The following is a 25379-nucleotide window of genomic DNA, read 5'->3' on the forward strand; positions in this document are numbered from 1 at the left end:
GGATTTTAGAAATGCCGCTCCCGCTCCGCTCCCGCTCCGGCTAAAAAAGGCCTTGCTCCGCTCCGCTCCACGCTCCGCTCCGGATCCCTGGTGTTGGGTGCTATATATAAAGGTTTGTCCCAAATACATACTTTTAAATATCACTCGATTTGGACAGAATTTGATAGACTTTTACAAAATCTATAGACTCAAAATTTAAGTTGGCTAATGCTCTAGGGTGGAACACAATTTTAGTAAAAAATATGGGAAACATTTAAATCTGAAGCAATTTTAAGGAAGCTTCGCAAAAGTTTATTTATGATTTATCGCTCGATATATATGTATTAGAAGTTTAGGAAAATTAGAGTCATTTTTACAACTTTTCAACTAAGCAGTGGTGATTTAACAAAGAAAATGTTGGTATTTTGACCATTTTTGTCGAAATTAGAAAAACATATATATGGGAGCTATATCTAAATCTGAACCGATTTCAATCAAATTTTGCACACTTGTCTATACTACTAATTGTACTCCTAGTGCAAAATTTCAACCAAATGCGGCCAAAAATCTGGCGCCATATAAGTCCATATCGGGCGAAATATATATATGGGAGCTATATCTAAATCTGAACCGATTTCAATCAAATTTTGCACACTTGACTATACGACTAAGTGTTATGTTTTTTAGAAAATTTCAAGCAAATCGGTATAAAACTCTGGCTGCTGGGTCCATATTAGTGCATATCGGACGAAAGATACATAAGGAGCTATATCTAAATCTGAACCGATTTCTTCCTAAATCAATAGGCTTCTATTCTGACCCAAATTAGGAACATGTGCCAAATTTGAAGGCGATTGGACTTAAATTGCGACCTAGACTTTGATCACAAAAATGTGTTCACAGACAGACGGACATGGTTATATCGACTTAGGGACCCACCCTGAGCATTATTGCCAAAGACACCATGTGTCTATCTCGTCTCCTTCTGGGTGTTACAAACATATGCACTAACTTATAATACCCTGTTCCACAGTGTGCCGCAGAGTATAAAAATCCACAAAATGATTTTGAATGACCGTAAAATGAAGTTGATCGAGATAGCAGATGCCTTAAAGATATCAAAGGAACGTGTTGGTCATATCATTCATCAATATTTGGATATGCGGAAGCTCTGTGCAAAATGGGTGCCGCGCGAGCTCACATTTCACCAAAAACAACAACGTGTTGATGACTCTGAGCGGTATTTGCAGCTGTTAACTCGTAATACACCCGAGTTTTTCCGTCGATATGTGACAATGGATGAAACATGGCTCCATCACTACACTCCTGAGTCCAATCGAGAGTCGTCTGAGTGGACAGCCACCGGTGAACCGTCTCCGAAGCGTGGAAAGACTCAAAAGTCCGCTGGCACAGTAATGGCCTCTGTTTTTTGGGATGCGCATGGAATAATTTTCATCGATTATCTTGAGAAGGGAAAAACCATCAACAGTGACTATTATATGGCGTTATTGGAGCGTTTGAAGGTCGAAATCGCGGCAAAACAGCCCCATATGAAGAAGAAAAACGCGTTGTTCCACCAAGACAACGCACCGTGCCACAAGTCATTGAGAACGATGGCAAAAATTCATGGATTGGGCTTCGAATTGCTTCCCCACCCACCTATTGTCCAGATCTGGCCCCAGCGACTTTTTCTTGTTCTCAGACCTCAAAAGGATGCTCGCAGGGAAAAAATTTGGCTGCAATGAAGAGGTGATCGCCGAAACTGAGGCCTATTTTGAGGCAAAACTGAAGGAGTACTACCAAAATGGTATCAAAAAATTGGAAGGTCGTTATAATCGTTGTGTCGCCCTTGAAGGGAACTATGTTGAATAATAAAAACGAATTTTGACAAAAAAATGTGTTTTTCTTTGTTAGACCGGGGACTAGAAGGTTAAATTATTCGCTTTGAAGTATTTTCATGCGAAAACCTTTCATTCTCGCATTATTTAGTGCTACATGTATGGCCTAAAAGCATGCTGATATTTAAATTTAAATTTTTGGAAGTATGAAAACAGCATTCTCCCTGATTGGTAACAAAGTGTAATATTTGCTAAAATGATGTAAAAATTGCAATTTAGATCGGTATAAATACTTCAATTGTACTAGACACAACACTGCATATATCCTGATTATTCTGATCCTGGGGGCTAATCACGGCATTCGAAATCGAATTCATAATCGTATCGAAAAAATGTCGATACGATTAAAAGTTTGGATCACGGCATTCGATCGAAATTTGATGCAATTTCTCATCATTGCCAACAGCACAAAACGAAGCAGAACAAAATGAAATGACAAAATTAAGTTAGCGGCACAAAATAGATAATGTAGAAAAACACATATGTTTTTGAAGATTTCAAAGTAAAACGAAAATTGTGTTGCATTATATCTTATGGACCCATATCACTTTTTACATTCCTCCGAATTCCTTCCTAATTGGAGGATGATATGAATGTAAAATAATTTGGCGACAAATAGGGAATAAAGGTGCACATCGCTATTGGTGTAAGCAGAGAATGAAGCCGTCGTTTTCAGTCGCCGCCGGCCATTTTTTGCCAGTCGACGCCGCCGCCGAATATGTCGGCTCATCTCGACTCAAATTTAGCCGCCAATTAATCAAAAATATTAGTTTAAATCAAAAAACTTTATTAATAATTGTAGTAATTTTAGTCAAAATTTTGATCCTTTCGCCCCCAATCAATCTATTTCAAAGTGTTATAATAATTTTGCAAAAATTTACCTCAGAAAATTTGAATGAAATATAAATTTGATTGTAAGATTGGTTGTACAACTAATCTCATTACCATTCGAATAACTTCAAATTGATTTTATAATGGATAATTGTCCGCCGCCGAAGAGACTTATTTATATCGGCTTAGCCGTCAAGCCGCCGCCGCCGGATGCAAAAATTTAATGTCAGCCGCCGCCGACAAAAATGGGTCGGCTTCATTCTCTGGGTGTAAGTACATGGATTTTAAATGGTGTGCACTGTTAGAAAGTCACCTTTTTGCAGGCTCAATGGACGATTTCGGCTGACGAAGGAGGAATATAATTTTTGGTGGCATATCAACGTCAATTCTATCGCTTTACAATTGTCTGCCGTCTTAAAACTTTTGGCCAGTGAAAGTCTTCATTATTCACTATTCTTACAAGGTGGTCCAGAAGCGTTATGTTTTCACGGAATGGTACGGTAATTGGTTGATCACAATCTCTTGGATATCGATCTAGCATGTGCACTTTTTATATGGTTCTTTGACAAGCTAGGATGCTCGCTCCCGAACTCGTCTATGACCAAATTTTGTTTAACTTTTATTGGAGTTGCATTAGTCCTAAATATTCAAAACATGTTCATTATATGAAAATTTACTACAAATTAGCAATAACTCGAACTAAAACTAATATATTTACTATTCTTATATGGCGAAAACAATGTAAAAAACAAGTGCAAAATATTTTACGATTGCAATTTACCAATCGAAAAAATTTTCGACCAAAAAAAAAAAGCTCGATATCGACTCCCGTGATCCGAAAAATTTTTATTTCGATCAAAAGTTCTCGATGTCGAATGCCGTGATTAGCCCCCTGACTATGACTAACTATTTAACACAAATAATTTATCTAGCTCGTTTTTATAATACAAGGTTCCATCCAATATTTCGGATTAGCCCGTAGTAATATTTTATTAGAAAATACAACTTCATTAGGATACAAAATGACAACTACTATAAATGAACTCGACTATGCAATAGTAAATAGTAAATGATGTTTTGCATTGTTTAAATAGTTTGCATACCATTTGACGCCTGGAAAGAATGTTGTGATTATTGGATTCTGAATTGTCTGTGCACAGTGTGGGTGTATTCATAGAACTACTGCGGCTACCTCCCTTGAAGACATTTGTATATTTGTAAAATAAAAGATTCCATTTAAAGCTGCTTTATAATAAAAGATTCTAGTTAATGCTTCGGAAAACTATTTGAATAATAGATACTAAGCTTAATTAAACATGTCTATTATATACTAAACCTCAATGAAATTACACACTCTGGAAAATATTTAGCATACCCTTAGGGACCTTACAAAAACATTGTTCAAAGATCAAGTTTATTTTTCGAATATTAAATAAATTCATTTGCCTCTTAAAATTTTCCATTTAATGCTTAAAATGTTTGAATTTGAACAATACATTCTAGTTGAATTAAAGAATAAAGTTAAAGAGTACTATTTATTATTTATTTATTTATTGTTTATTTTAATCATACAGTAAATCTATGATAAAAAAAAGAGAAATGTAGCATTGGCTGCTAAGGCCATCAGCTAAGAGCACTATTACATACTAAATTACAATGAAATTATATAATATTGAAAATATTTAACACAACATTCACACAAAAAAATTTCACGAAAATTTTTCCAATTAAAATTTTAATTGGGTTTTAAAAAATATTCAATTAAAAATTTAATTGATTCAACAAATTTTTTAATTGAAACAAAAATCAATCACAAAAATAATAGTATCAATTAATTTTTTAATTGGATCAATTAACTTTTTAATTGACCTTCAATTAATTTTTTAATTGATACTATCATTTCTGTGATTGAAGACATTTCAATTAAAAATTAATTGGATCAATTAATTTCGTGATTGAATCAGAAAAAATTTTTTTTGTGTGTTAGAGATTGTTTTTCAGTTTTTTAGTAAAACTGCCCAGCAAACAATTTTGGAAGTTCTTCTAAAGGCACAACTTTAAAAGCACTTCCAAAAATTTTCTCCCAACGATGTTCTTTATTTTAAATGCACAGGAAGTTCATTTGAGTCAACTTTTTATAACTCGCTTTTTTCATATTTTTAATGGGAAATTTATTTTTTTTTTGTTTCAAATAGTTTAAAAACAGATTAAGAATTAATAAAATGGTACAAATTATTTAAATTATGCCGAAAAAAATGTTAAATCCATTCTAGAAAACTTGCGAGTTTTTGAAAATACTTGATATCAAACGTTCCATACAAGATTTAGAATGTATTAAAAATCATAAAAAAATTTAAAATTTATTTATTTGTCAAAATATCACATATTTTCTTAATTCACATCCAAAACACTGAATTTGCATCACACCTTAAGAAGTGATGCAAATTCAGTGCAACAGCTACTGACATGGTGGGCATCCGTCCTATGATAAGCCCATGTTAAATTCATCGCATCTGCGACAATTTTGCATCACTTCCGGATCCAAAAAGAACATTTTCACTACTTTTTTGGCGACGCTTTTTTTTTTGCTGGGTGGTCAACTAGAAAAACTAGTTTCTTTCCCTAATATTCGATTAATTCATTTGCCACGTAATTGAGGAAAACTAATATTTCAGCAAGAAATAGCAATTTCCTATTAGACTTTGTGATATACCCATATAAATTTTTGCCATAATTTCCTCATTGCCAATCGGTGGTGACCCATACTATACACATCTGGCCGTCATGACATTTATTATTATTGCCTTGCTTCTTTCTATTTTATATGTTTTTTGGTTTCTTGATGCCTTCACTAATGTCGCCATCCATTTTACAATACTTTCAGAACCCAGAAAAGACAAGACTGATGCACAGCACGGTGGTAATGGTACCCTGTCCCCAAATACCGAACAGCCACCATGTCAGGGCTCTATGTTGCCTCCACCTGGGGGCGGCAGTGGAGGCTCTCAGCAAAATCACTCACATATGGTTAGTGGCCGTGATCAACATGATTCCCATACACAAAATTCCAAAATGGAAAGACCCAATACACTGGGCACCAATAAATTAGCTAGACGTGTCAACGTCTGCTATGAACACTGTAAGTACATCCAAAGACACCATACGTATACAAAATGCTACATACATTCACAGATGACCTAGGAAGTGTTTACACTTGGGCAAAGAAAGTGACATTGGTAATGTCAGTGCAAAGTGACCCAATGGTCAGATTATTTGTACAAAAAAAAAACAAACACGATTTTTTTTATTAAAACCATATTGTCTTTATAAGAAATACTGCATAAAATCTATTCAATTTTTTTTTTAATCTAAATAATTTGCCTGGAATTAAGACTATCAATTTCGAAGATGAATATCCATTTTGATTTTAGATGGGGGGAATTTTTTTGATAAACGTTAAAAGATGTGAAAACAATATAATAATGACTAACCCAAAATATTTTGTTACACACAAAAAAGAAACGTTAAAAACAGGTGTGGCAAGCTCTATTATTTTGATACAGTTGTATTTCCCCCAAAATGTGGGGTTACTTTTGGAAAATGTTGAAAAATTATATTTTTTGTTCCAAACATAGTAGTATCGTTTGTAACAAAAGGATCGTCACAAAATTATGTTTTCTTTGAACGAAATTTTTTAAATGTGCTTTGTGTGTGCATTAACAGATCTGCATGGCTTTATAATTTAGTTATGTGCTGATGGCTATAAAAATATTTGTGTTGTTGATGAGTATAATAGCTACATAGCATAGGTAGTGTATTGGCTTATATAATGAATTGTTGCTTAAATTTAAGGATACTTTTGAAAAGAAAATAGAATTAAATTTTGCCGTATTTTTGGGCAACGATTTTCCACAATAAAATCAATCAAGTTTGAATGTCTAAAACCGACACATACACCTCTCTTATTTTTTTTTTTAATTTGCTGTGGCAATGTATAGCATTTGCCATAAGAAAACTTTTTAATTTGCTTGGCGGTGTTTGTAAGCACTGGAATCTCATTAGGCTGGCCAACATTGAAATAATCAAAAATAAACATCAAACACAAACAAATCAAATCACAACATATTACATCGAAACCTTTCGTTTTCAAGTCTGAGACTCTCGCTTTATGTAACCCACGCTTGCTTGTTGATAACGCCTTTTTACGCACATAACAGGTTGGCTGATAAGTCCCCGGTCTGACACATAGATGGCGTCGCTAGTATTAAATGCATATTATTTTTATATAGTACCAACCTTCAAATGATTCGTGTCAAAATTTGACGTCTGTAAGTCAATTAGTTTGTGAGATAGAGCGTCTTTTGTGAAGCAACTTTTGTTATTGTGAAAAAAAAAAATGGAAAAAAGGAATTTCGTGTTTTGATAAAAAAACTGTTTTCTGAAGGGAAAAAATACGGTGGAAGCAAAAACTTGGCTTGATAATGAGTTTCCGGACTCTGCCCCAGGGAAATCAACATTAATTGATTGGTATGCAAAATTCAAGCGTGGTGAAATGAGCACGGAGGACGGTGAACGCAGTGGACGCCCGAAAGAGGTGGTTACCGACGAAAACATCAAAAAATTCCACAAAATGATTTTGAACGACCGTAAAATGAAGTTGATCGAGATAGCAGAGGCCTTAAAGATATCAAAGAAACGTGTTGGTCATATCATATCACAATATTTGGATATGCGGAAGCTCTGTGCAAAATGGGTGCCGCGCGAGCTCACATTTGACCAAAAACAACAACGTGTTGATGATTCTGAGCGGTGTTTGCAGCTGTTAACTCGTAATACATATGTGACAATGGATGAAACATGCCTCCATCACTACACTCATGAGTCCAATCGACAGTCGGCTGAGTGGACAGCGACCGGTGAACCGTCTCCGAAGCGTGGAAAGACTCAAAAGTCCGCTGGCAAAGTAATGGCCTCTGTTTTTTGGGATGCGCATGGAATAATTTTTATCGATTATCTTGAGAAGGAAAAAACCATCAACAGTGACTATTATATGGCGTTATTGGAGCGGTTGAAGTTCGAAATCGCGGCAAAACGGTTCCAAAAAAGTGTTGTTCCACCAAGACAACGCACCGTGCCACAAGTGATTGAGAACGATGGCAAAAATTCATGAATTGGGCTTCGAATTGCTTCCCCACCCACCGTATTCTCCAGATCTGGCCCCCAGCGACTTTTTCTTGTTCTTAGACCTCAAAATGATGCTCGCAGGGAAAAAATTTGGCTGCAATGAAGAGGAGATCGCCGAAACTGAGGCCTATTTTGAGGCAAAACCGAGGGAGTACTACCAAAATGGTATCAAATAATTGGAAGGTCGTTAAAGTCGTTGTATCGCTCTTGAAGGGAATTATGTTGAATAATAAAAACGAATTTTGACAAAAAAATGTGTTTTTCTTTGTTAGACCGGGGACTTATCAGCCAACCTGTTATACACTTAACGACAAATGAAAAAAACTAGTTAAACTTGCTCGCGATCCGAAAAAGTGACATTTAAACGAAATATGATAAAACCAGTGATGCCAATTTGGTGCTTTTTAGCATTAAATTTAGTGCTTTTGGATTTCCAAAAAGCACCAAATGTCCTTTTCAGTGCCTTTTCTAAAAAAAAGCACCAACTTAGTGCTTTTGGTACTTTTTTTTAAATTTGAACAGTATTGAATTTAATTGACGACATCTTTTCATACAAAAATTTTTATTAGATTGCCCAAAGCTTAAGAGACTCAACTATATTGCCAAATATAGAATTTGTTATGAAGATGATATTAATCCTTTTTTAATCAATATTTTTATTTGGGTTATACTTTTGTAAAGTCTAACCAAGGGTGGAGAATTTCTGAACTTGATAAAGATGTTATTAAAAACGTTTGTATTAAATTCGCAAAAGCACTCATAATTGAAATATGAAATAGGATCCCTTCAAAAATTTTAATATACTAGAATATTAATATTTCCAAATTTAGTGTCGAAAAATTTATTTTCTCCTCTGAAAAAAAACAACATATTTGAAATTCATTACTGATTAAAATGAATTGAATGAGAGTAAAACAAACATTAAAAATTATAAAACTGTACAAATGGATAGAGGTTCATAATTTCCTAAAATTAAAAATGTTTCAAATCAACACCCAAAAATTCTATAATACATCTTTGGAAATTTTTGTTTTTTTAGTAGTACATTGAATTTTAGCTGGCTGGAATAGTTTTTGTGGTCGGAACTGGTATGTTAGAATTTATAATATAGTTTTGGTGATTTTTTGACCTTTGGGAGTTGGCATCACTGGATAAAAATACTTGTAGGAAATATACTCTCGCTCATGACTTCAATCGAGTTTAGTGGCCACGAGTTTAGTGGCGTATATTAATCCTAAATTCGATTTTAGTTTTCCTTTTTTTAATAGAAATATGTATCCTCTCTTGGAATACAATCGTAATTACCAATTTACCCGCATATTTTTCCTCGGTTGGCCAAACACCAGATACTTGCACAAGAAGTCGAATAAATCAATAATGAATGCAGTAGTCTTTCCGTTTCCTGTGTTGAGTCAATAAACGGATATGGTCAGATGAATGGAATGGAATGCATGAAACTGCAAGCTTAGTATGCAGCGGATGTGTACGACAACTGTATGTACTTTGCAGTTGTAGTGTTTGTTTCAGTGGTAAAAGATATGCAGTCGAGTGATTTTTTTTTTATCTTAAAGTTGACACATAAATTTTAAGACCTGTCATAAAAAGAATTAAAAACAATTCCTTTTTTCTGTCGGTCTGTTTTTTGTGTTTTCTTCACTGAACGCAAATGAAAAGGGAACATGAATGCCCCTTTCGTGGTTCACATTCCTTACTCTTGCTCTAAGCAAGATATCATTCCGATGTTGTCAGTGTTTTTCTACTTTTTTTACGTTCCATAAAATGTAAAAACTTTTTGTAAATGGAATATTTGTCTTACTACTGGTATTTCTGTGTTTGTATGTGTGCTTACCCGTGTAAATCCCACCAACCATGCCACCCATCTAGTGGCGGCTGTGGTTATGAGTTGTGCTTCATGGAAAAAGTTTTCTATGAATAATGGCTTTATAAAGAAGCAATAAAAATGTGAAAATCAAATATGAAAGTAAGCCGGATTTTTTATTTATGTACCTTTTGGTTTTCGTTCTTCTCTTCTATTTGCAGATCCTGATGGTTCTTCAGGAAATTCCATGATGGGTGGTCCACCGGGTAGTACGCCTCCACCGTACGCAGATGCATCTGGCCATCATCATCATGGTGGTAAAATGGTTGGCGGTGTAATGCTTTCCGAATTACCCGAACCTCCCATACCGTTATCAGAGATCGGTCCCATCCCACCGCCTCCTATGTTTTCGACGCCATCGCCAACTTTAGTTGCTGGACGACCGCATGGGCCGGGCGCTGTCAATGATAAAGATTATCAGCCATATGACGATTATGGTAAGTTTCTTTTTTAATTAGTTTTAAGAACTCTGAAAATTAGGAAAACTGATGGTGTATTTGAAGAATGTTACATAAAGCAAAGTGAAGGCATCTAAGGAATTTGTAAAATTTAATTCAATTAAATTCAGTATTTATTTAATTAATTCCTATTGATGTTGAAAATAATGAATATAGTTATTGGAAGGTAGTGATACATACAAAAAAAAATTCTAACAAAATCTTGTTGGAAACGTATTTCAAAAATCGGTAAATATTTATTATTAAATGGAAACGTACTCGTAATGCACACAGAAAAAAATATCACGAATATTTTTACAATTCAGATTTTAATTGAGATTTATAAAAATATTCAATTAAAAATATAATTGATTCGACAAATTGTTTAATTGAAACAAAATTCAATCACAAAAATGCATTAATTTTGAAATCGATTTTCTCAAAAGTATTAATGCCAAGTTGACCTTACTAAAACGGAATCTTCTTTTATGTTAGGATACTCAATTTTAAGTCGAATCACTTAACTATAAGGACAAAACGAGTGTATCGACTTTTGGACAAGAAAAAACACTTCTTTACTAAGCAAAATTCCCATTCGTATTTTAAGAACATGAAATCTTTGGCCTCGCTACAATATTTTTTTCATCAACCATCAGATTTGATAACATATAAATACCAAAGTCCACAGAAACCTTACTACCCATAGGAGGGTTGAAACACAAGTCATTACAAACATAAATTAAAGGAATTTAGCAAATATTAAATTAAAATGATTTTTTTTTAAATTTTGCTATCACATCCCAAAAATGCTATTAATTTAAAATTTACAACCAGGCCTTAAAGTATGCAATAAATATTTGATCCATATCCATATCCAATTAAAATTTCAATGACAAGTAAAGCTAATCATAATTTCGTATACTTCATCTATTACGCTGTTATATTCTTGCACTGTAACATTTATAATTTACTCACAAATTTATTCTTATCCAATCAGAATTTTTTATGGCGTTGATTTATGACCTTAGATATGTTAGAGCTTCGTTATACACCTGATATAATATTTTAGCATCCTAAAGAACCGCCGTATTTTATAGAAATTTGATACGTTTGCTTTTAACGGCTTCACTCCTAAAAGAAAACATAAACCCACAATTAATTAAAATTTATAATATATCGCTGTGGCTAAAAGTATCGAATATCTTCTGTGTTATACACAACCAAGGTCTAGACTTCATGTAATAAAAATTTAGAAAAACCTTCCTTTTGAAATAAATATCCATCCTGTAGGAGCATTATTTAATGTGTCCTTTTTGTAAGAAAGGCAGAAATAGGATATAGACCACCCTTATACCTTTTACCATTTCAATTACGCGTGAAAACATTTTACAAAAATGAAGCAAACACATTCCATGGTCCAACTGAATTCATTCCCTTTATTACCATGTATAATATTTAATTTTATGATTATTCACTCCTCTTAATAAAGCTAGGATATTGCATATATAAAATTAAGAAAAGCTCCTTTGCTGTTATCCTTCATTTTCCTTGTGATGGTAAGACAGACAAGCAGCGTCTGAGAGTTTAGTAGTTTTGATGGGACTTGCATATAGTGCTCTGCCATACCTTATCATGGCAAGGTAGCAGCACAATAATGTTGTTTTTTGTGGAGAGAGTGCTTCTCAAGAATTTTCTGTTAAGACAAATACAATTTCTTTTTATTTTGGGAGGGAGGGAACTTTGATAAAGCAATAAAATTTGCAATTTGTTGAACAAGATTTTCAATTACACTGCTGGTTAGGGTTTGGGAATTTCTAGAAGTCTTTGGCAAATATTTAGGCAATATTGCAAGTAAATATTTTATAAGTAAGCCAATTATTTTTTATAACTTAAAAATTACGCCAAAAAGAAGTGAACCCTTAATGGTGGTTTATTTAAGAAAATTTTAACTAAAATACTTTACTAATTGCAACATGATACGACATGTTAGTACTTTATGGCAAATTGAAGAAAATTCAATTTTTTCCGAATTGTCGCAGAAAAAAATATTTCCAAGACATTGTCCTATAGAATTTCACATTAACCAAACAGCTTTTAATACTAGAAATAGCTCTAACTTATTGGCAAAGGGAGGTAAACTAGAATTAACGAAACAAACAATTGGACACATTGGTACTATAGAATATAATCAGATGCCTTTTTATCTGATATCAATATCTTCTTTTAAAACACAATTAAGACAATATCTTCTTCAAAATATTGAAATGCTTCTAATGTAATTTTACAATTGGAAAATAAATTAACTGTAATATATGAAAATCTATAAATTGTATAATACATATATGTTATGTATATTCCTTATATACACTGAAAAAAATATTGTCGTGAGGTCAAAGATTTCATGTCTTTAAAATACGAATGCAAATTTTGCTTAGCATAGAATACGCATTTCTCTAATATAAAGTTGTTTTTCTTGCCCAAAAGTCGATAAACTTTTCAATGAAGTCGTGTTGTCCTTATAATTAAGTGATTTCACTTAAAAATGGGTATCATAACATGAAAGAAAAAATGTTTGGGCAAAGGTCAAGTTGACTTTAATCATTCAGGAAAATTCTTTAAATTTAATGAAATTGTCTTTAAATTTGTTGTCTTTTTGTATCTTGACTATAAAGCAAAAAATCGTTCAAATATAGGACATGTTTTTCAAAACTTTATTTTAAAGAAGTTTTTTACTTCAAACATAGCATAATTTCTACTGGAAGTCGAGTCTTAATTTGGAAAATAAAGTTGTCGTTAACTCGTTTTTAAAGGTCTTTGATAGCATATGAAGTAAAAATGATGAGAAAGCGAAAAATTAAAATTTGCTTCCTAGAAGCAAGTACACAAAACCCAAATTTAAAAGAGAATTGTGTCTTAAAAGTATCCTTACTTGTATTCTCTGCTTCTTTGGCTCGGAATCAATACCAAATTTTTTAAAGGAAAGACAAAATCTTTGGAACCGGGCATGCTCTTTTTTCAGTGTAACAACATGTATTATAGAAAAATTGCTTAATGAGTTGAACTCAGTTGTAATAAAGATCAAAATAAAAAAAATAAAAAATATTTATTGTTTTAAACACACATTGCCAACTCGCCCCTAAAATGTCTTTAAGGCGCTGGGGCACTACGAAATTTGATATTATGTTCTGAAATAAAATAAATTAAAAAAAAGAAAAAACAATTATATACAGCACTAAGTTCGGCCGGGCCGAATCTTAAATACCCACCACCATGAACCAAATATTAGGGTTTCCTTTGAAATTTCAGTAGGGCTTGAGGACTTGAGGACACTTCCCGAAGATAAATTTAAAGATTTCACCTATGAGGACTATATCAGATTCTGGATTTGTAAGAACCATTTTGTTTGAGTTTTAGAGGAATCATTAACATCTCTTGTAAGTGTGCAAGAAAATTATAAAATAACGTCTTGATTTGAAATCTTAAATCTGTAGAAGTAAAATCTGGAAATTTTACATTGAGTTTCAAGCAATTTTCATGATCAGTGCGTCTTCTACACCCTCAAGAAGTGAAGTCGGTCTATATGGAGGCATTACCAAATGGACCGATAAAAACTTAATCCGATACACGTTTTTGTGAGCCTAAAATACCAGAATAGTTACAATTTCAGGCAAATCAGATAAAAACTACGGTTTCTATAAACCCAAGGAGTTAAATCGGGAGATCGTTCTTATGGGGGCTATACTAAAATATGGACCGATACTCACTGTTTTCGGCACACTTCTTTATGACCCGAAAATACCTCTAGATTTCCAAATTCAGGCAAATAGGATAAAAACTTCGGATTCTAGAAGCCCAAGAAGTAAAATCGGGAAATCGGTCTATATGGGGGCTATACCAAAATATGGACCGATACTCACCATTTTCGGCACACCTCTTTATGGTCCTCTAGATTTCCAATTTCAGACAAATTGGATAAAAACTACGGTTTCTATAAGCCCAAGACCCCAAATCGGGAGGTCGTTTTATATGGGGACCATTCCAAAACATGGACCGATACTCACAATTTTTGGCACACGTATTTGTGGTCCTACAATACCTCTAGATTTCCAATTTCAGGTAAATTGAATAAAAACTGCGGTTTCTATAAGCCCAAGAAATAAAATCGGGAGATCGGTCTATATGGGGGCTATACCAAAATATGGACCGATACTCACCATTTTCGGCACACCTCTTTATGGTCCTAAAATACCTCTAGATTTCCAATTTCAGACAAATTGGATAAAAACTACGGTTTCTATAAGCCCAAGAAGTAAAATCGCGAGATCGGTTTATATGGGGACCATACCAAAATATGGGCCGATACTCACAATTTTTGGCACACGTGTTTGTGGTCCTACAATACCTCTAGATTTCCAATTTCAGGTAAATTCAATAAAAACTACGGTTTCTATAAGCCCAAGAAGTAAAATCGGGGGATCGGTCTATATGGGGGCTATACCAAAACATGGACCGATACTCACCATTTTTGGCACACCTCTTTATGGTCGTAAAATACCTCTAGATTTCAAATTTCAGGCAAATTGGATAAAAACTACGATTTCTATAAGCCCAGGACCCAAATCGGGAGGTCGGTTTATATGGGGACTATATCAAAACCTGGACCGATATAGCCCATCTTCGAACTTGACCTGCCTGCAGACAAAAGACGAGTTTGTGCAAAATATCAGCACGATTGCTTCATTATTGAAGACTGTAGCGTGATTACAACAGACAGACAGACGGACATCGTTATATCGTCTTAGAATTTCTCCCTGATCAAGAATATATATACTTTATATAGTCGGAAATCGATATTTCGATGTGTTACAAACGCAATGACAAGCTTATTATACCCCCGTCACCATTCTATAGTGGTGGGTATAAAAAGTTAATTGAAGTTGACAATTTTTTCAATTAATTGATACAATTAACTTTTTAATATAGGACGATTAAGTTAATTGAAAATTTAAAAATTTTTAATTAAACAATTAATTGATACAATTAACTTTTTAATCGAACTCGGAAGACTATGTCAGTTAACAAAAGCGATGAATATTTTGTTTAATTTGTAATTAAAAATTTATTTCAAACAATCAATTGTAAATCAAACTAAAAACACTAAGCCAATTCAGAACGCAATTGAAAATAGTTGCCGTTTTAATTAAAAATTAATTGAGTTTTGCAATCAACATCAATTAAATTGTTAATTGAATCAATTAAAAAATTAATTCAAATTTGCTAATGAAATCAATTATTTTTTAATAAAGTATTTTTGTATGTCCAATTAAAACTGTGATTGATACTATCATTTTCGCGATTGAAGACATTTCAATTAAAAGAATTAATTGGATCAATTAATTTCGTAATTGAATCAGAAAAATTTTTTGTGTGATTATGAACAGAAATCAGCTTAATATCCAAATTATTGAAAGTTGTGATATTTTTCCAAGTAAAATTTTAAATTAATTTCAAAAAAATTTCGCGATTAAAAATTTAATTGAGTTAACAAATTATTTTATCAAAACAAAAATCAATCACAAGAATCAATAGTATCAATTAATTTTCGAGTCAATTAGTTTTTTTAATTGAATCAAATAATAATTAATTATTTCATTGGATCCATTAATTCCGTGATTGAAGTGAAACTGTGAACCCTATTTCCGCCTGAATATGTCCATATTCAGGCGATATGAGGTATCGGCATTTCAGATAGGAAATACGTCCAAAAACGTGTGGCGAAAAAGTCCCCACTTTCTGTTCAATAAAACAAATTTTGTAATATTTCACTGAAATTATCCTAATTTTTCACGCTTACCTTTTCAGATAACGATCATGATCATGATGATAACGATTCTGATAATGATTACAATTATCAGCATTATCCAAATCATATCGATACACAACGCATTGAGGAAATTCCAGCCAAAGAGCCCAAACCAAATGCAGTTCCTCTAAAATCGGCCCTTAAAAAGAAGACCGGCCACAATGTCAACTCTTCATCATCACCAGCCACGCCAATCCAGGATCATACAAATGCCAATGGCAGTTTGCCTCAAGGCATGGGTGGTGGTGCAGGAGGTAGTGGCAACAACAGTGGTGTTGGTGGCAGTGGTATGAGCAATAATGCTTCACATACCTCAACCAGTCATCAGCGTCCATTGGTAGTAAGGCAGGATGCTACCAATAGTTATAATTTAAAGTGAGTATTGTGATAATCTAATTTATAATTTTTTTTTTAGCATTCAAATACACCGGTGAAAGGAAAAGCATTTAAAGATAAACTAATTAGAAGATTAATAATCTATTTTAATTATTAAAATATGTTCAGTTTGAATGTTTTCCCTTTTTTTTAATTTAGAGTAGAGATTTTTTTCTATAAATTAATTTATGTATTTTGAGATAAAAAACAGTTAAATACATACCTATATAAATTAACATTTCAACAATTATAATAATGGTTCAATTCTAACTTATAATTATACTTTTTTTCTTTCTTTCTTCTTTCCCCATCACGGTACTTATTGGACATTAATAAAAAACAAACTCCTTTCCAACTACACAATGTGTAATACTATTTTGTGTTTCTGATATTTTTTTCTCCTTTACATTATTTTTTTGGAAACTTTCAATACCACCTTCCTTCATCACCACGTCACCACGGTCACCCCACTATTGGCGATGAATACCTCTATTTTGTAACCTTTTTGTATGTCCTACCACTTTATGATTTGGTTTCTTCCTTAATCAATTAGGCCCATACTACGACCACGGATTAGAATATGGTAATAAGTTAGATTATGTTTTTCTTTCTCTATATAGCCAACAAAAATAATCAAAAGAAAATATCTAAAATATTTTCCAATTGTTATCCCTATCTTTGTATTCTATGTGATGTGATCTTGTATGTTTTTCTGTTGTATATTTATTTCCGTTTATTTTTCAAACCTTAAACACCAAACCTACACCAAAAAAAAAAATAACATCCACAAAATTATCACTCATTCACCCAATGACAACTTTTTCTCCACCAGCACCAGGGACGTAGCTCTTTTGAGACTATAATATTCCATTTTCCAAAAACGCATTTGTACCCACAACTCAAAATCTTGGTTACGCCCCTGATTAGCACCAAACACCTATGAGTTATACTCTAATGTCCTAGTTATGTCAAAACACTACTATGAGTTCTACACTTTTTTTTAAAATATTTTTCTTGATTTTTTTTACATTTGTTTTCAGAGAAATTTTTTTTTTTTGTAATTAACAAAAGAAAAACCTGTAGTTATTGATTTGCATGGCCTTGTTAATGAAAATCAAAAGCTTTGGGGCATTATAATACAAAATAAAACTGCTGCACATATGTTCATGCTCTTTCGTGGATAACTTAGTAGTTTAAATACAAGAATGTCTGGAGGGAAAAAGTAAAAAAACACATCAACGAAATTAAGCTTTTACTTCATTCGATTAAAATTTTCGCATTTGTTATATTCTTAATGATTTGCTCACCACATAAGCGAATCGACCCGTACGGAAAAAGTAGATTTTAATACACATAAAAGTCAACAATTTTTTGTAATTCAAAACTTAATGACATTTTAGGAAATGCTGAATTGAAAAGTTTATTGTTTTCATTATTTTTTTTAATCAAAATAAAAATCAATGATAGAATTGGAACAATTAATTTCGTAATTGGAACAATTATTTTTTTTTTAATGGAACAAGTAATTTTTTATTTGGCGTTATCCTTTCCGTTATCAAAGAAATTTAAATTAGTTTGATCCATTAATTTCGTGAATAAGAGTAATTTTAAATAGATGGCATTTTAATATGTAGACATCTCCAAATATTGAATAATTCCAAAACTCGACATTGTAAATAATCAAAGATGTATTTATCCAAAATTTCAAAAAGTCGAAAATATCACCTTTTAATTACTTCACCGAAATAAAGTAAATAAATTTGTTGTTACTTTTCATTGCACCTAGGTTAGGTTAGGTTAGGTTAGGTGGCAGCCCGATGTATCAGGCTCACTTAGACTATTCAGTCCATTGTGATACCACATTGGTGAACTTCTCTCTTATCACTGAGTGCTGCCCGATTCCATGTTAAGCTCAATGACAAGGGACCTCCTTTTTATAGCCGAGTCCGAACGGCGTTCCACATTGCAGTGAAACCACTTAGAGAAGCTTTGAAACCCTCAGAAATGTCACCAGCATTACTGAGGTGGGATAATCCACCGCTGAAAAACTTTTTGGTGTTCGGTCGAAGCAGGAATCGAACCCACGACCTTGTGTGTGCAAGGCGGGCATGCTAACCATTGCACCACGGTGGCTCATTGCACCTAATAGTAAATTTTAAATTTACATAAAATTCATAGTTATATTAGACTATTCCAAATTGAAAGTTATGTTAGCCCTCTTCGACTTCTCAAATTACCAATAGCAACATATAGCAATTTGTATACCCACCATCATAGAATTGTTAAATACCATATTTGTCATGTAATCAATTAAATATTTAATTGAATCAATTAAAAAATTAATTGAAATTTGCTAATGACATCAATTTCAATTAAAAAACTAATTGGATCAATTAATTTCGTGATTGAATCAGAAAAAATTTGTTTGTGTCTATGCAAAAACCCTACCAAGTTTTTACGCCATCACCTTTGATTTCAAATAAGCCAACGAATACTGTCACCCCCATTTGCATAATATAAAATCAACCCACACTCTAAATACACACGATGAATTTGTTTCTCTCTCTCTCTCTCGCAGTCTCTTTCTCTCAAATAAACCCATTCTTTATATCCACCTCAGTGGCTTCGCTTTAATTTCATCAAAAGAAATTGTTAACGCACAAACAGATTTGATTGTTTGGCTAAGTACGCGAGTGTATGTTTGAGTGGGTTTTTATACCAGACCAACATTTCACATACAAATCCACGTAGAGCTTTAAATACATTAAGCATACACATTTTTACGCATTCTCAAACACAAAAGACTTGCAAATATACATATGCATACTTATTTCAAAGTTCGTCCTGTCACGTTTGTATATTTTCTCCCATGATGGAGGAGGTTAATTTAGTTTTTTTATGTAGGAGTAGAAACTTATTCGTTATATTGGTGGCATACTATAATATTCATGAGTTGACTCTATTAAATTATTCTTATAATTTTATACGAATTCTTTGGAAGAAATACATATAAAACTTGCATGAGGGTATACTAAATATATATCTTTTCATGTAATTTTAATATATAGCTGGCCTAGTATCTACTCCAAGAAAGAATGGAAAAATATATTTTAACTAGTGAAAAATATGAAAATTCATGAATATTTATAGCTGACAATAACCTTTAAACGGAGAGATCTGCCGATAATAATATCAAATTCAAATAATTATTGTCTGTATCTCGGAATTCTCAACAGGAAAGGTTTACATACACTGAAAAAAAATCCTAATACGAAATATTAGGAATCGAAAATAACACAAAACCACACTGAGGACAAAATTCTATAAAATAAAGAGATTTTAATTAAAATAAATAATTTATCTTTTAATTAGATAATATATTAAATCCTTGTCTAAAGATATGTTTTGACATTAAGACATTTTTTTATTTGAAGTGTTTATTTTAATTTGAATTTTTAAAAATACACCCAAAGAAAAAAACGTTTGGAAAACGTGTACCGAAAACGTTTTTCTTTTGTTAGAGTTTTTTGAATTACTTCGAAAATTTTAAACTTTTATCACCAAAAAAAAATTCGTTTGTTACAAAATTTTTATTTTTTCAATAAAAAAAGTTAGTTTTGAAACAACGACACAGTCGTTTCGTTTATATCAAACACTGTTCTTATCTGACTTTAGGTCTTTAATAAGACACATTTTACAGTTCAAAATTTAATATAGTACAATGTAATGTTGAATATTTTTTTCGGAATCTTCCGAACATATCTGGAATATATGTAAAAAAAAAAACAAAAAAAAACTTTGGTCGAAGCAGGGATCGAACCCACGACCCTTGGCATGCAAGTCGGACGTAGCAACCACTGCTCCACGGTGCCAAACTAAATGTTTGTTTCTGTTAAATAAACTTTGTTTATTCGGTTCGTGGGCGCCGCAAGCTATGCTATATAAATATAACTTATATGGAAAATTATCTATTGATGACCATAACAGGTACATAGCTCAGTGGTTAGTGTGTTGGCTTACAAAGTGCATGGTCCGCGGTTCGATTCTCCGTCCAGGCGAAAGGTAAAAAAATTTTAAAAATTTATAAAATCGTATAATTTCTTCTACATTGTTGGTATTACAGGAAAAGGTGTTAAGAACTAAAAAACATCGTGGATGTGAGAAAGATGTAAGGGAAAATGCAATTAGCCAGAAAAAAATTTTTTGAGTTAGTCTTTATGAAATTGTTTTTACATCCTGGAAAAGAATAAACGTTTATCACAAAAAGTATATACTTTTCTTCCAAATACACTTCCTTACAGCGGAAAGCAAATGAGAAACGAACTTTGTTTGTCTAAAATTTCGTTTGGGAGGAAAGAATTATTTTTTTGCGTGTACATCTATTTGTCCGTAAAAAGCGTTGTTAATAAATCGGTAAATGAGATATGTATCTAGAGTAATAAAAGCCGGTGGATTGGTTTATCTTCTTACAATGATTGTCGGTTCTGAGGGAAATAACGTTTTCGGGGCCGTTAGAAGCGGTGTGTTCAAGACCTTAACAACTGGCTTTCAGTTATTGTATATTAAATGGAGAATTTCCAATTTAATGCCAAATGTAATGTGTACAAACAAAAAAATAATTCTTTCCTCCCAAACGAAATTTTAGACAAACAAATATCGCTTCCCGTTTGCTTTCCGCTGTAAGGAACTTTGTAAGTTTGGAAGAAAAGTATATACTTTTTGTGATAAATGTAGGTTCTTTTCCAGGATGTAAAAACAATTTCATAAAGAATAATTTAAAAATCTGTAATACAAATAATGAGAAGAAATTATTCGATTTTATATATTTTTTAAATTTTACCTTTCGCCTGAACGGAGAATCGAACCGCGGGCCCTACAGTTTGTAAAAAACTTTTTTTGAGTGTGCCATCCATCATTCACTTTGGGATTAATCCAATCAATAAATCTAATTAATTATTATCTGTTGTGATCTGTAATGTTTATGGGAGAATTCCTGACATTCAAATTAATTTAGTGCCAACTGGCCTGCAATGGGCTTCATGTGCAATGCCATTCTCTATAAATTACCATACTTTTTTATAGATATTATTTTGGCCAATTGTTTTTGCAATTTGCTACTGAATTTGTTCATTATGGCTGGTTGTGATGGTCATGAGTTTTCTCAAAACAAGGAAAGGGGGGAAAACATAATTACTTTTGCAGACGTTACTGCCCTTAAAACTGAATTATTCTTCGCATGATAGTAGGGCGATTTTACATAAAGTGCAAATTCCAAATGTTACATGATAAATCCCCTTGCAACTCATTTCGGGATATCTCAGTAATGCACATAATTCATGGTGTACTTTTATTCGGTCGATTTTTTTGGATTTGATATAAAACATATGACAACGTTGTCTTAAATCAACTGTAGGGTCATAAATGAAAAGCGTTTTCATCATTAAGTAGTGCATCGTTTTTTTTTATCTCGAATAAGAAATGAACATCGCCTAAATTTTTTATAATATTGGATAAACCAAGGGTTTTCCCAAATGGTCACCATCGTAAATCTTATGATATTATGAAAAAAAGGCCACAACTTATAGTACACCAAAACCATAGTTCGAAACGTAATTTTCTTTTGTTGTCAACAAGTTTTTTTTTTTTTGAGAGCAAATGAAGCGGCGCACTTACCATAAATTCGAATTTATTTTCCTATAAAAAATATATTTATTCTCTTATGTACATATCACATTGTCGTAGCTGTAAAGATCCATCCTTGCATGTCTGAGGAATATTTATAAATTACCCCATGGAGTTTAACATAAAAGAACAGTAATATGTATAGCAATTTCTTGTAGATATGAACAAAATACATTTGAATAATATGATGAATTTGAGAAGAAGAAAAACAACATCAAAAATCATCATCAACATGTCCTATTACTATAATAAAATCTGATGTTAAAGCTCATGTCATTCAAATATGATTTGCTTTGTAAAATAGTATATAATAGGAAACAAGTATATACGGCCGCAAGTTCGGCCAGGCCGAAGCTTATGTACCCTCCACCATGGATTGCGTAGAAACTTCTACTGAAGACTGTCAAACGATTTACTTGGGTTGCGGTAACTTTTGCCGATGACAAGGTATCTTAAAACTTCCTAATACCGTAATATATACCACGTAGTCCATATTAAACTTAAAATGGCCGATTAAATACGTATATAATTAAGTTTGACACAATTTTCTATAGAAATAAAATTTTGACAACATTTTCTATAGAAGTAAAATTTGGACAAAATTTTCTATAGAAATACGATTTTAACAAAATTTTCTATAGAAATAAAATTTTTACAAAATTTTCTATAGAAATAAAATTTTTACTAAATTTTCAAAAGATTTCAAATTTTGACAACATTCTCAATAGAATAAAATTTTGACAACATTTTCTACAGAAATAAAATTTTGCCAAAATTTTCTATAGAAATAAAATTTGACAAAATTTTCTATAGGAATAAAATTTCGACAAATTTTGCTAGATTATTTTTGCTCGAGTGGCAAGCATGATTATGAACCGATATGGACCAATTTTTGTGTGATTGGGGATCGGCTATATATAACTATAGACCGATATGGACCAATTTTGGCATGGTTATTAGCGGCCATATATTAACACCATGTACCAAATTTCAGCCGGATCGGATGAAATTTGCTTCTCTTAGAGAAATCGCAAGCCAAATTTGGGGGTCCGTTTATATGGGGGCTATACGTAAAAGTGGACCGATATGGACCAATTTTGGCATGGTTATTAGCGGCCATATATTAACACCATGTACCAAATTTCAGCCGGATCGGATGAAATTTGCTTCTCTTAGAGAAATCGCAAGCCAAATTTGGGGGTCCGTTTATATGGGGGCTATACGTAAAAGTGGACCGATATGGATCAATTTTTGCATGGTTGTTAGAGACCATATACTAACACCATGTACCAAATTTCAGCCGGATCGGATGAAATTTGCTTCTTTTAGAGCAATCACACGCCAAATATGGGGGTCCGTTTATATGAGGGCTATACGTAAAAGTGGACCGATATGGACCAATTTTTGTATGGTTGTTAGAGACCATATATTAACACCATGTACCAAATTTCAGCCGGATCGGATGGAATTTGCTTCTCTTAGAGCAATCGCAAGCCAAATTTGGGGGTCCGTTTATATGGGGGCTATACGTAAAAGTGGACCGATATGGACCAATTTTTGCATGGTTGTTAAAGACCATATACTAACACCATGTACCAAATTTCAGCCGGATCGGATGAAATTTACTTCTCTTAGAGCAATCACAAGCCAAATTTGGGGGTCCGTTTATATGGGGGCTATACGTAAAAGTGGACCGATATGACCCATTTGCAATACCATCCGACCTACATCAATAACAACTACTTGTGCCAAGTTTCAAGTCGATAGCTTGTTTCGTTCGGAAGTTAGCGTGATTTCAACAGACGGACGGACATGCTCAGATCGACTCAGAATTTCACCACGACCCAGAATATATATACTTTATGGGGTCTTAGAGCAATATTTCGATGTGTTACAAACGGAATGACAAAGTTAATATACCCCCATCCTATGGTGGAGGGTATAAAAAGAACCTTTTTAATTTTATTTACTGTAGTGAGGTAAACGTCAAAATATGTTTATAAAAAATAAAATATATTTTATATATAATCTTTACTAAACAATTAACAGTTGTTTTAAAAATCTCTTCGAAAAATTTGAACTTTTATCACCAAGAATGTTTTGTTTGTTAGAAAATGTTTATTTTAGAAATTGCTGTGAGTGTCACACTCCACTACAGTATGCTTGGGAATAATGACTTACCATCACAGGACTATTTGGGTTAACATACGTCAGATTTTAATTGGTACTAACAACATAACCTACATAATAAACAACCAATTATTTCTCGCAAACGCTTACAATTTAGTTTATATGTATGATAAACTTTTGACAGGCGAACAAAAATAAATTCAAAATTTATACATTTTTAATTCCAATTTCATTGAACTGAATCACTGTAAGAGCAAGAACAATATTCTAATGAGAAATTTGCACAATTTCAAGACACGAATAATGAAATACAAAATTCGCTATGCTCGTTTTTTCATATGTAGAAACTGTGAAAGTAACCTTATAAAATTTTTATTGCACAGAAAAGAAGCACGTGTGTAACATGCCGAATTTGCTCAACACCTCCATAAAAAAATCCCACAAAGGTATGATGTGCTCCTTTTAGTTTTGCATAAATTCTAATATGGTTGCAAGGATTTCATTTTGTTCATATGTTTAGAAAACTGTCAAAGAGATAGACAAACATACAGACGGACAGACAGTTATCCAGACATATACTCTGTTAGTCATTTGAATGTCATATGCATATATAAAAGATATAAAATTCCAATTTTTTGTTACACAAAAGCAAAAAACTTTTTCCCCCAAAACGTATAGTGTTGCAAAGAAAGGCAGTGCCTAATGCAGATTACTTTCGTTTTCTAATGGAGAGATGCTGGGACCACCGTTGAATAAAATTCGGTGCTGTTGTTACTACATTCAAGGTTGAGGGTTAGTTTGGGTGTCGTGAACAAGGATTTGAACGTGCTTCACATTTCGAAAATTCTTGAGAATGTTTGAAAGCCAAATGGATAAGAACATAAGGGAGGATCGAAAGAATTAATAGTTTTGACATAGTTTTTTTCTTTTTATTTGCAAATCCATAAGCGATCATACAAAAACTGTGGAGAGTTCTCTATTTCTTGCACCCTTTTGTGTTATGAAACCTGTATTTGTTGTCTCTCATCAAGTAAACAATTTTACGAGATTTGTCATTTCGTAGCAGTTGTCTTTTGCCCGGAAAAATAATCGATCCGCGGACCATCTGTTTGGTGAGCTCT

The 25379-nt window shown here is 32.8% G+C and overlaps 1 protein-coding gene across 6 annotated transcripts in view; it reads left to right on the plus strand.

Moving 5' to 3' along the window:
• LOC142236606 (uncharacterized) overlaps window positions 1-25379 on the plus strand; it is a 747498-nt gene that overhangs the window by 693810 nt on the left and 28309 nt on the right. For 4 of the 6 annotated variants that reach the window (XM_075307833.1, XM_075307834.1, XM_075307830.1 and 1 more), the window contains 4 exons: window positions 5593-5847; window positions 9933-10208; window positions 16071-16446; window positions 17000-17029. In XM_075307833.1, coding sequence (XP_075163948.1) covers window positions 5593-5847; window positions 9933-10208; window positions 16071-16446; window positions 17000-17029 — 937 coding nt within the window. The remainder of the gene's footprint in view (window positions 1-5592; window positions 5848-9932; window positions 10209-16070; window positions 16447-16999; window positions 17030-25379) is intronic. The other 2 variants (XM_075307832.1, XM_075307831.1) reach the window with 2 other exon arrangements.

The sequence above is a fragment of the Haematobia irritans genome, chromosome 4, assembly GCF_050003625.1.
Source record: "Haematobia irritans isolate KBUSLIRL chromosome 4, ASM5000362v1, whole genome shotgun sequence".
Taxonomy (NCBI): domain Eukaryota; kingdom Metazoa; phylum Arthropoda; class Insecta; order Diptera; family Muscidae; genus Haematobia; species Haematobia irritans.